Here is a 12,358-nt window from a genome sequence, read left to right on the forward strand (position 1 = left end):
GTAGAGAAATAATAATAATTAGACAACTGGATTTGAGCAATGGTGACGCTGGCCATCTTTACGTTTCGTCCGCTTTCCGCTCTACCGAACAAAGTTGGTAACAAGCCTCGACAGTGCAAAAAGTAAATGGCCATAAAAATGTAAATCTTCCTGGCATTATTATTTGAGTGATCCGATGGTAACCTCCGGTTACGGAGCAAGTTGAGCAGTTGTGTGCGTAATCCACGAAACTACGTTGATTATAAATAATTGATCTTGAGTGGCTAAAGCATATGAGTAGTTTGGATGCCGTCTTCTAGGTTGTGTTGCTGAGCGAATATATCGTTATTAAACAAGGTCCTGTAAGAACTAAGAACAAATATTTTACAATTAGGCTCTCTCTGAAAGCGTAACTGACGCGGAAAAACGTCGCCGCCCAAACCGCTTCCAGCCTCTTCTGATATTGTCATCAATGATATGGCTCGGTGAGCATGTTCCTTGCGGCTAGACGACTTTGGATCTTTATTCACGTTGTTTTCACGAAGGCAAGCCGTTTAAAGTTGACATTTCAACGTAGCAGCGAATGTACGCTGCCCAAAGCTTGCTTGTTCAAAGAAACGATGCTCGATTCAATGATAGTGCAGATTTAACAGGTCGTTGCCCTTAAGACTTGCGCTGCCGCCGATGGAAGATAACAAAGTTGAACCACATAGCAGCCTCTCACGGGGCCGTGGCGATCAAGGACGGCAATACTAACGTCACAGGAGCTTTATTTTTATTTGTTTCCTTTCAGAAAAATATAGTGCTATAAGTTCAGCGTCATTCGTTCTGGTCCCGTAAATTTAAATATGCATTTACATGATCTCCAGGTTGCGTTTCTTTCCAAGAATAGGCGTAAGTAGTAAAATGTTCGCTCTCTCTTTCTCTCTCTCTCTCTCTCACACACACACACACACACACACACACCCACCCACCCACACACACACACACACACACACACACACACACACACACACACACACACACACACACACACACACACACACACACACACACGCATGCACGCACACACACGCACGCACACGCACGCACACGCACGCACACATACACGCATCCATGCGCACAAAAACGGTCACACTACTGTTCGCACGCGTGCACTCTGAAACACGAACACAGACGTTCGCATGCGTACACATGCACATGCGCCCATGCATGCACCTCAAGCACGGAAGCGCACGCACACATGCACTTGCACGCACTTACACGCCCACGCACACGCATACGTAGCATTGCACACACGCCGAAGAATTCTCACACACGCATACACGACTAGCGCTCATGCAAATGCAAATACGGAGGCACACGCAGGCGCACACATACACGCGATGCGCATACAGCCATACGTAGGCACGCTCAAGACGTGCACGCGCATAATCACTTTCTACCGCCTCGGCTGTCTCTCATAAACCTGTGGGTGCAAACAGAATGCATAACACTCCCTCTACCATTACCCTTCCAACGCCAGCTCTATTAAATCGCGTTGCATTTTATATTTGGCGCTTTTTTTTAGTGTGTCCTCTTCCGGGAGGGTGCAAAACGATTTGCTCCTGTCGTGTGGCTGCGCCGCTCATCCCTCACCAAAACATTGCTTGAACGCACCACCAATGCTCCGCCTATAAGTGCCATTATTGTATATGTTGTTAGAAGGGGCTACCTTCTCGCTGTAGATAGTTGAAACTTTTGCATATTCAGGGGACATTCCGAAATATATTTTTTTGTTTACTTTTTTTCCATTGAGTAACACTTTTGCATTGCCGCGATGTTCCGAAGAAGAATGTCCACAATTTCTGGACATAATTCTTCTGTTCCTTCTCGTGATCACGGTCCCCTGCTAGTAATTCACCTAGATATACGTACGCCATCGCAGACGTTGAAGGCTGATTGGCGATCCTGAACTCTAGTTCCTTTGCCAGGTTATTGAGCATTATGTTTGTCTTCTGCATATTAATCTTCAATCCCAATTTCTCTTAAGGTTCTCTATCATTTTTCGCAATTTGCACCCTGTGTTGTTGAATCGGACAATGTTATCTGCAGAGCGAAGGTTGCTGAGATATTCGCCATTGATCCTCACTCCTGAGCCTTCCCAGTTAATAGCTTCAATACTTCTTCCAAGCAGGCAGTCAAATTTGTAGAGATTGTGTCTATTTGCCCGACTCCCTTCTTTAGAGGTTTCTTTCTACTTTTCTCGACGAGAATCAAGATAGCTGTACAACCTAGATATTTTCCAAAATGTTCACGTATGCCCGATGTACTCCTCGATTACACAGCAAATTTTATCGTGACAAAAGCAAGCTGATTAGTGGTTCTATCCTAAGCGCACGGGATGATAAGATTCTCGCAGCCACGAAAATTGTTTCCTTTGTTTAGGCAAGCCCATATTTTTTGTATCTATAGAAGAAATCGCAAGAGGAGATTAAAGTACCGAACATCACTACTGTAGTACATACATTTGCCTTTACCATCGTGCTCAATATTATTTTTAGACATATGGGTGTCTGGCCTAATGAGTTCTTTGGAGAAATGTTTTCGTATTTCATTTCGCATATACTTGCGCAATATAGAATGAATCAGCAATAAAGAAATCCTAGGCGATGTCTTTAGTATATTGTCAGTTAAAAGCATGTATGAGTGTTACGCGATGCGGATTACCTAGTTGACTCCATCTAAGAACTCAAAACAATGCACATCTGTCTGGGGTACAGGTTTTCAAAAAAATATATTCTATTCGCATAAGCTATCAAGCCGAACACGTTGATTACCCAAATGTTTAATCCAATCTACAGGACAGAATAAGTCTACGCGGAACTTCTGGCACCCTTACTGTGCTGCTCTTGAATAAAGATTATTGAATCCAGTATTCATTGACCACAGTACTGTACCTAGTGTCCTGATGCAGCGCCTTCTTCATTGCAGTGTTAAACTTCTATTTGTACTACAATGACCGCGAAGGCTACGCGACATGGTCATAGCCACAATGTGTACGTTTTATCGCCCTGCTGACACGGTTCCCTTTAGCTATTATTCAAATCATCCATTCCCTAATGGCACATTGACATGTGTACATGCACCGCCATGGAGCACCAACTTACCGCTGCCGCTGGGTTGCCGAACCAAGAACGGAGCTGAAAAAAGAAACAAGTGCACAGATCAGACAATGTTCTGCGCTTGAAGAAAACATTTTCACCTTCTTGCACTGCATATTGGAGTGAATAAAAAAACGCGCATGAATCACTTGGATATGAGTATCTCTTACAGAGGAAAATCATGTGATTCGCGTACAGTAAACTTCTTCGTCCGACCTACTACATCGGTAAGCGTGGCTTGGTTTAGGCACTTCTTTCAAGTATCGGTGTCTAAATGTTGTGGAAGTAGAAATTCGGGTCGCATTGCGCATGTGGCCCTTGAAGTAAATTTCTAAAACAAAAAATAAAATAAAGGGAAATGGGATACAAGGTGCGTTTTATTGTTATACCATCAGCGCTCCGTAATTTCTTTTGCCGTAATAGTTAAAAATGGCGCATTATGAGAAAGTAGGTAAATGCCCCTGTAGAAGCTCCTTCGCATGGCGCCGCATAATTCAATTTTCTTGCACAGCTTTCACGTTGTTAAATATTCTTCGTTCTAGACATTACAGTAAATCACGCTATCTTATTGCTCACAGACTGATTCGCAATCCTCTAGTCTAGAACAAATACTACGTATGACAGAACGAGTGAACGGCTAAAGGAACGCGGAACAATGGTTATTCTCAGTTTTATATAAGAACAGCACAGATTAAGTGAACACTTCCAGTTTCTTGTATACCTACCTCTTCGAGCTTGGTATGGGATTCTCTCTGAAAAGAAAAAAAAATGTGTTAATGGCGCAAGATACGATCACGCAACAGATAACTATACCATGTAAGTAGATTATTACTTCTGGGTTTAAAAGTCGCAAGAATGTTTCGCTCAAGCAGCTCTGTAGCCATGGTTGTTGCCCATAAAAGTTATCGAAAGTATGCTGCCTATATTGTCTCGTTATTCCGGCCTTGCGAAAGCGGTTATCTAGCGACGCCGTTGAAAACCAGCACAACTGCTGAAGTGATTATGCAATGCTTTAAGATTTCGTGATAGTGTCAATCACTTTGTGGCAGCTATGGTACGCCGCAGTTGGTTCCGCTACTACGCTCGCTACATTCGAGGCCACGAATAAATCCAAGCTCGACATGTGCCACGTGGTTGGTTTATATGGGTTGTTGTAGCAGGCCAGTCCAAAGTTGTTACTGGCAAACGACAGAAACCAGTCATTCTGGGGTTTCGCAATGTCGCTTATAAAGTCGCCGACTAGTAATAACATTCCGATCCTCTCGGGCTTGGCGCTTGCGCTGAGCCTGTTAAGAGAGAAGTTAGTCAATTTTGGCAGCACGCCGCCGCTGGTGGCTTTGCCGTTTCTTTTCCCTTTGCCGCTCCTCGTATTCACGCTGTCCCTCCTAATTATGCGTTGGCTGCGCATACCGGTGCTCCAACAAGAATAAAATCAGTTGTTAGGCTGGTTCTTTCATATATGAAAGGCTCGTGACGTCACTCCCAACGTCGCAATCTGCCGTCGCCGCGGCAGCTTGCGCAACTGTGATCTTTATCCGGTAGCGCCTGCGGCGATCGCTGCGTGCTTCACATTGGTAGCGGGAGCACGTTATCATCAAATATGTGGTTTGGATATTTGTTTTGTGCTTGTTACTTACTGAAACGAATTTTGTGCTGCTTGTGGAATGCGTGATACGAAAGAATGTATGGACTTTTAGGTTGAATTGTTGAAGGTTTTTTTTTTTTGGCGACGGACGGTGGCTGCGAAAAATCCCTGCCAACTAGAGGGTAACAGCTTTGTTATAATATTCTCACGGGGACGTTAGCATTATAGACCTACTGTATTTACCATATATATACAAGCAGAGTCAATGTAGTTAAGATGACTGACAAGTAACAACAAGCAGCAGCCAGCGTCTTGCGATCTTCTTCCTTTCTCTTCTTTTATCTTTCTGTAACAGGACCCGCGGGTGCTGAAGTGCCGTCTCGGCGAATTTTAGGCGAAGAACTGCGAGCGAAGTATAGCTTCAGCAGCGAAACGTTCACAATATCAACAGGCGGCGGACTTGAGTTAGGATCAAATTGAAACTGCGAGATCTCATAATTGACGTCGTTAACTTGACGTAGGACTTCATAAGGCCCTGTGCAGTGAGAGAGAAGCATCTGGGAAAGGCCGACCCGACGACATGATGACCAAAGGAGCATCCAAGCACCTGGGGCGAACTTAACATCGCAATGGCACCAACCGTAACGCTCTTTTTCTATATGGTGCGAGGTTAATAAACAAGATCGGGCGACTTGACGCGCCATATGAGTGGGATCGATGACTTCACGAGCGTACTCAGTCGTAACAGGTGGCACAAAAAGGAGGATGGTCTCAAACGGCAATGTGGGGTCGCCACCACACAAAAGATAAAAGGGTGAAGATCCTGCGGTGTCATGTCCGAACGAGTTATACGCTTATGTCACGTAGGCCAGCGTGGCGTCCCAGTCGCAGTGATCGTTGGAGACGTACATTGACAGCATCTCTGTGAGTCTTCGGTTGAGACGTTCCGTAAGACCATTCGTTTGTAAGTGGAAGGCGGTGGATAGCTTGTGCTCAGTGGCACAAGAGCGAAGGAGGTCATCGACAACTCGAGACAAGAACGAGCGGCCGCCGTCTGTAAGTAACTGTCGAGGTGCACTGTTATGGAGAATGACATCATGGAGGAGAAAATCGGCGACGTTTGCTGCGCAAATAGTTGGCAACGCCTTTGTTATCGCGTAGCGTGTCGCGGAATAAGTAGTGACGGCGATCCACTTATTCCCTCTAGTCGTCGTCACAAAAGGGCCAAGCAGGTCAAGGCCTACAGGAAAGAACGTTTCAGAGGGAACTTGAATTAGATGACGTCCGACAGGTGGCAGGGGAGGTTTCTTCCGGCACTGACAAAACTCGCAAGTTGCGACATAATCACGCACGGAGAGGTAGAGACCCGGCCAGAAGAACTGGCGTCGTATGTGGTCGTATGTACGCAAAACACGAAGGTGTCCCGCCATCGGTGCATCTTATGGTATTACCGTCGGTGCAATTATGGTACTCCCTAATGCGATATTCGAGCAGAGCTGTATATTCATTTCGCGATATATTGTTTGGCGTGGACAATCTGTCTCGTGCGGCACGTTCCAATTATAGCCAAGTGCGACGGGACTGCCTCGCTAAGTGGGAAATCGCGAGAGCCAACGTGTGTGTGACCTATTGGCGTGATTCACAGCAGCCGCCGCAGCCAGACCTCCACTCATGCAGCGCTTTGCTCAACAGACGAACGTGCGCTACTCTGCCGCCATCTCATAGCCATCGTCGCCGCATAGTCCTTCTTGCGCGGCAAGACACTCCTGTACTTTCCCTCTCGCGCTCTCTTCGCCATCACCGTCTTTCACCTCCTGCTGCACTCTGCGTTCGCTCTCATCTTTCGCAGTGCTCACAGCCTCGCTCGATTACGAGGTACGACGCCGATGTTCGCCGCAACAACGCGTGCCTAAGAGCTAAGCTTTAGGAGGCCAAGAAGCTTCGTTTATAACCGAGGCCTTAGGGACGGCGGTGCCATGCCATTACCGGGATCGGACCACCCAAGTCTTTCATGGCACTGTCTGCGGGATCTGCAGCTCTTAAGCCGACTTCTAAAGTCCTCGAGAACAATGTCATGCGCTGATGTCAGAATCGGCACTCATGACTTTGCGAGATCAGTCCACTTGTCTGCCTGATACAAAAAGGCATCCGTTGAATATGTGTCATAATACAGAGAGTGCCGGCACTATACCGTGCTTACGAGCGCCTATAATTATTATATCACTGACGCCTGCTCACTTGTAGTGACGACGGAAGAAACGACAAAAGAATACCAACTCACCGCTCATGGCGCCGATAATGGCTCAAGGTACAGAATAGAAGGCGATGACGATGATAAGCTTTCAAAACATGGCATGTACCCACAATGCGGGATGAGCGATGAAAGAGGTGGTTGTCGCGTTACGCGAACATAATATTTCCAGGAAATAATAAACAACTGTAAAATAAAAAACTGAGAGCCAACGACTAGTATATAATTCAGAAGCGCTGACAAACTAGAAAAGAATGTCTTTGTGCATGCACTCTTTTTAATAACTACAGAAATCACTGATTTACTCATTTATTCAATAATGTAAGCGTATTCGTGCCTATATAAGAAAGGGCATACGAGGTACAAGGACTCCATGTTAACGAATAACAAATAAAAAGGCATTATACGTTGTAAGCATAGATGACAATAACAATAAAGCAATAAATGGACTACACATCTGAATATTTCAGCGGGCATATCAGAACTTTAAGCATGTTGAAGATAAAACAAGAATGCAGTAGTAAAAGGTTATGCACTGTGCGAAAGCGATAATATGAACAGAGACAATAAAAAAGAAGAAAATGAAAAATTCGTTTGAACAGACGAACGTGTAAATACAAGCGCGATGCAATGTTCTCGCTTTTCTTTGCGCACCAAACAAAAGCGGCAAAGTGCAGTAATTCGAAATAATATTCCAGATGAGGCAAAAATGCGCCAACTGATTCAGCATTGACAACATCACTGGGGAAGTAATTCCACATTTCGATAGCTAAAGGAAAGAATCAATACTTAAACATGTTATAGCGTGTGAGGAAGGGGCATCTACATTTGTCGTGATTATTTCTACTCGAGTGACGCTTCGTAGTTTTCAAGTTTTCGTCTTTATTGATATTTACTCAATTGTGGGAAAAAAGAAAAAAGAAACCTTTGGCAGGTTAGCTTACGCCGGCTAGCTAGAGTTGCGACATGGGCAGGCATACGGAGCGCAGTAACGCTCTCTTGCCTTGCATACTTTGCATGAACAAACCTAAGTGGCCTGTTCTGGACTTTTCTGACATGTCGGTCAAGTGCTTTTGGTGCAGGTTCCTAACCATTGCTGCATATCCTAAGATGGGTCTAATTAGTGTTTTGTACGCGATTAGTTTCTCTTGGGTGAATGTATGAACTAGTTCGCACTTCAAAAAACCTAGCTGTTTAAATGCTCATCTAGATATGTGATCCATATGGACATCCCACTTTAAAGGCTCCGTTAACGTGAGCCCAAAATTCAGTATTCACCCGCTTGATGTCTGTACCGAAAATTGTGTACTCAAAATGGAGAGGTGTTTATGTATCAGTAATCCTAATGCGCATTGTTTTATGGGTGTCAATTTGCATGCCATTTTTATTACACCAGTTGCCAATCTTCTGCAATGATTTCAATTTTACTTGGTCTACCACTTTACTAGCCTGAGTGTATATTTCCAGTAATTATGATAATTACAATAGAAAATTTCAGTTGAGCTGCATACGTGTTTTTATTTCGCGATATATTGGCTGGCACGGACAAATTATCTCACTCTGCACGTTGCTAATGGATGGCAATATGGCGCAACTGCCTCACTAATTAGGAGATCACGACAGGCGGCGCATGGGCTCGATTCGCCAGCAGTCGTTGCAGACAGACGTCCGCTCATGCAGCGCTTTGTTTCCGTAGAGACGACGCGCGCTACTCTGGCGGCGACTCGCAGCCATCGTCGCCGCAAAGCCCGTCTTGCGCGGCACTACGCTTTTCTTCTCACGCTCTCACTATACCCTCCTCCTCCGCTTTTCTTTTCGCGCTCTCTCCGCTATCGCCGTCTTTCACCTCCCGCTGCGCTCCGCATTCCCTTTCATCGTTCACTGCGCTCGTTCGCTAGGTTACGAGACAACGCCAACGTCGACATTCGCCAAAGGAACTGGCGCCTAAGAGTGACAGTTTAGTATATGTATGACGTGTTCTGTGTTAAGATAGTTTTCTCGGTTTAATGTTAGCCTTGGGATTATGTGGTACTCTGAAATGGGCGTGAATGCATCGCGTTTGAAGTTATAATTGTAAACTCTCACTGTCATTTTCATTAAATGTTGCCATGTGATCAGCGGCTGCCGGGCGGTCTTCAAGCTGCACGAAGGAGCCTTTTGCCCTACGTTCCCTCTCCTTTACTAGTTTGTAAATGCGGCAGAAAATGAAACATTTCAAATGAGACCAGCTGAAGAATGATTACACCTAAAAAAGGAAAAAAGAAGGATCATTGAACGATTTCGAATGGAAGAAATTTAGAAATACGATATAGGTAGTAAGAAAAACAGGAATCAGTATTGTAAACAGTTCGTAGCTTGAATGAAATCGCACAGAGCATTCAAACAGATCCGCATCGCTAGAATATCATGGCAATGCCTCAAGTGGGAGTGGTATCAAAGCACTTATATTTAAACCAACAGTACGAATCGGAGTTGGCTGGAGCCTTTTTTCTTGCGTAATAAACCAGCAACAGGACAGAGAAATAAGGACCAGTAGATAGAATTTGCTTTCAAAAATTTATTAATGCAGTAAGAACCAGGCTGTACCAAGTTGTGAAAATAAAGGTTTGTGCGCGGATACGGCAAAGTAACCGTTCGTAGAATGGGTAATGGAGGATAAAAAATTCTCAGTCTTGCATTTCTCCTGCCTATTGTTTCCGCCTGTCTCCTAAGTGGGTGCGCGTGCGTGCCATAGTTGAGAATCAGCGTAATCCCGAATCCAAAGTATTTGTCGTCCTTTCAATGGGTATTGAAACTCTCCATGAACAGGGTAATGAAATGTTGAATATCTGGAGACATTGAGGCCAGCAGCAGGTGAGATAAACATATGCCAAGTCCAACACGCTTGGTTAAATTAAAGTTAAGCGAAGCTTTATTCTTGAAAGCTTTCAAGTAAATGATATGCAAAGAGGCAGACAATGCGTATGTTTTACTTCAAACTAAACGCCAAGTAACTAACTATTCACATTCCTTTCCCATTTTAGAAGCTTTGCGCCGTTGGGGCTCTCGATAACGGGCATGTTCATGCCCTGCTTAGCACTTCCCTGCATGTCCAATAGACGCCTGCAAAGCAAGACAAATCTGTTTGGCTTTCAGAGAGCTAAACGACGAAAACTGCGCTGGCGCTCCAGTCCCAAAGACTGGAGTTCTCCTTTCTATAGTGGAGCTTTCTTTGCATATTCTCTCGATTTTCCGGGCGCTGCTGCTGCTGTCATGGCCTGGCCACACAGGTGCCCCTAGGTTTCTTGCAGCACCCCAAGATGGCGCTCGTCTCCGTGCATTGCACCCAATGTGCTCCCAATGAAGAGTTAGTTTCTTGATTCACGGTTCACTACTGTGTTCTTCACATTCACCGTCACTCCAACGGGACAATATCATATTGGATATGGCTACTTCACACCGGCAGCGGGGGTGGTATGGAATCAGAGCTTCGCCGATCGCTGTTCGCTTATGTTGCTGTTCCCTTCTGTTCCAAGTGCGAACGTTTGCTTCCTGACATGCAGAATTAGTGGACGGTGTACACGCGCTCTGCATTACACAGGCTTTGGCCCTTTATCAGACGGCCTCCCGAGCTTTGAGGATATCGGCTGGCGCTTTTTGCGTGAACAGCAACGTGGCACGATCGCGATTTTGCTTATGTCCATGTGGCAGTTGCGCCTAAATTTCGCAGGCCATGAGCTAGCGTAAATACAGCGGTTAAGGGACACGAAGAGCGACAGCGCGATGTAATCTGCGCTTTGCGAACACTTTGTATGCGCTCAGGGTGATATTCTACTGTGCAAGCTTTATGGCTGCGTCGGCGACGTGGCCCCTGGAGGTGCTCCACCTTGGAGGCCACGCTGATGAATTCGCTGGGTAGGGGGCTGTCTACGACTAGCTACCAGCAGACCACGGCATTCACGCGTGTGCCGCCCGGTCGCGGTGCTTTCGTACGAAACCTCGGACAGCCCCCGATTTCTATATCACGTGAGTGTTACGTGCTCCCTTGTCATGGCTAGTCAGACCGGAAGCCGCAGACGGTTTGCAGAGAGTCCGGAGCTGCATAGTCGAAGAGGCCTATTGTGGCAGTAAGGGAAGTTACGTGGTGTTACATCAATACGTTCGTTTTGGCGGGGGCGATTCAGATTGAAGAGTCACACCGGGACCTTAACAAACTCGTATATTTCCACACACAAAACGTTCTTAGACTTCTGCAAAAATAACTTGTGGGTATACCTCGGCTTAGTATTTTTAGTTGTTCTTAAACACATGCACGCACCACAGTTGTGCCCTCCGTTCCTACTGTCTGGAAATTCGGAAGCTGTATAATAGAGAATGCGCATTACGAACCGCTTTTGTCAGTGCCGCCATTCAACCAATTTCACCTTGAAGCGAAGCGTGGAGGCACTGTCGTAGGTGAAGAGCATCAGGTCTGACTTGTCATACGCAAACAGTGCCTGGACGGTACCGTCAATCTGGAAGGTGTCGTTGTAGTTCCTATCTTCACAGCCTTGTGGGAACAGAACGGTAATTTGGCTCACGAAACGGCGCGAAAATGAATCTTTTAGCATTATTCGAGGCTAGGGTAAAAATAAATCATTTAGCATAATTCAAGGCTAGGGTAGTAAACAATAGGACCCAGTGTGTGCAAACTCGGTATGTATAGAGCCTACGACTCGCGCATGCATCTATCGCATAAGTCAAAACTCCACCACAGGCTAACCAGTCCCCCTGCTGCCGACACACAGCAAACGCCAGGCTGTCTTTTGATGTAGTCGAGAGCGAATAATTTAACACTTAAAAGAAACACTTAACCAGCTTATTCCGGCAAAGTGTGATTCATAAACACTAGTCTCATTTATTTGGAGGGAAGTATCCGCTATTACTAGGGAAAATTAGTGGCAGACTTCTCTTTCATATCGCGACTAAATCTTCGCGTCCATCTGTCTGCGAGAAGCACGAATTTCATGGTGTTTTTGTATTTGCGCTGTTTTGTCACAAGAAAACCTTTCAAAACAAGCTAGGTTAAGTATTTAGCTCTAGCGCAAATTACATTTTCCTTGCTCATAAACAATGAACCAGTCGCAAGGAGACGATACAGTGATTTTAAACCTCTGCGAGACACAAGGACGCCTCCCCACTCGTGTTCAGTTCTTGCGTCTTTTCTCGCTTACCCGGCATCCTCTCGTGGTAAGAATGCTCATTGTTACAGTAACGTAAATTTCTAGCACAACTCAACCAGAAGAAAGGGGGGTTAACCGAGGGGCCCGATATTTATTAGTCCCATGATAAGAAGCCAACAAACACTGACACCAAGGACAACATAGGGGATTACTTCTGCTTAATGAATGAAATAAAAAAACCATGAAATAATGGAAATGA

The 12,358-nt window shown here is 45.4% G+C and overlaps 1 protein-coding gene across 2 annotated transcripts in view; it reads right to left on the reverse strand.

Annotated features, from left to right (window-relative positions):
* LOC139059262 (uncharacterized) overlaps nt 1-11,474 on the reverse strand; it is a 58,375-nt gene extending 46,901 nt beyond the window's left edge. The window contains exons 1-3 of one of the 2 annotated variants that reach the window (XM_070537442.1): nt 11,362-11,474; nt 3,848-3,874; nt 3,129-3,161 (exon numbers count right to left, since the gene is read on the reverse strand). Coding sequence is in view for 1 of the 2 variants with exons in the window: in XM_070537441.1 (XP_070393542.1) it covers nt 3,129-3,161; nt 3,848-3,874; nt 6,989-6,995 (67 nt within the window). In the remaining variant the exon portion in view is untranslated. Of the gene's footprint in view, nt 1-3,128; nt 3,162-3,847; nt 3,875-6,988; nt 7,027-11,361 lie in introns of those variants that run through there. The other variant, XM_070537441.1, reaches the window with a different exon arrangement.
* Nucleotides 11,475-12,358: the final 884 nt, after the last annotated feature.

The sequence above is a fragment of the Dermacentor albipictus genome, chromosome 4 (genome assembly GCF_038994185.2).
Source record: "Dermacentor albipictus isolate Rhodes 1998 colony chromosome 4, USDA_Dalb.pri_finalv2, whole genome shotgun sequence".
NCBI lineage: Eukaryota > Metazoa > Arthropoda > Arachnida > Ixodida > Ixodidae > Dermacentor > Dermacentor albipictus.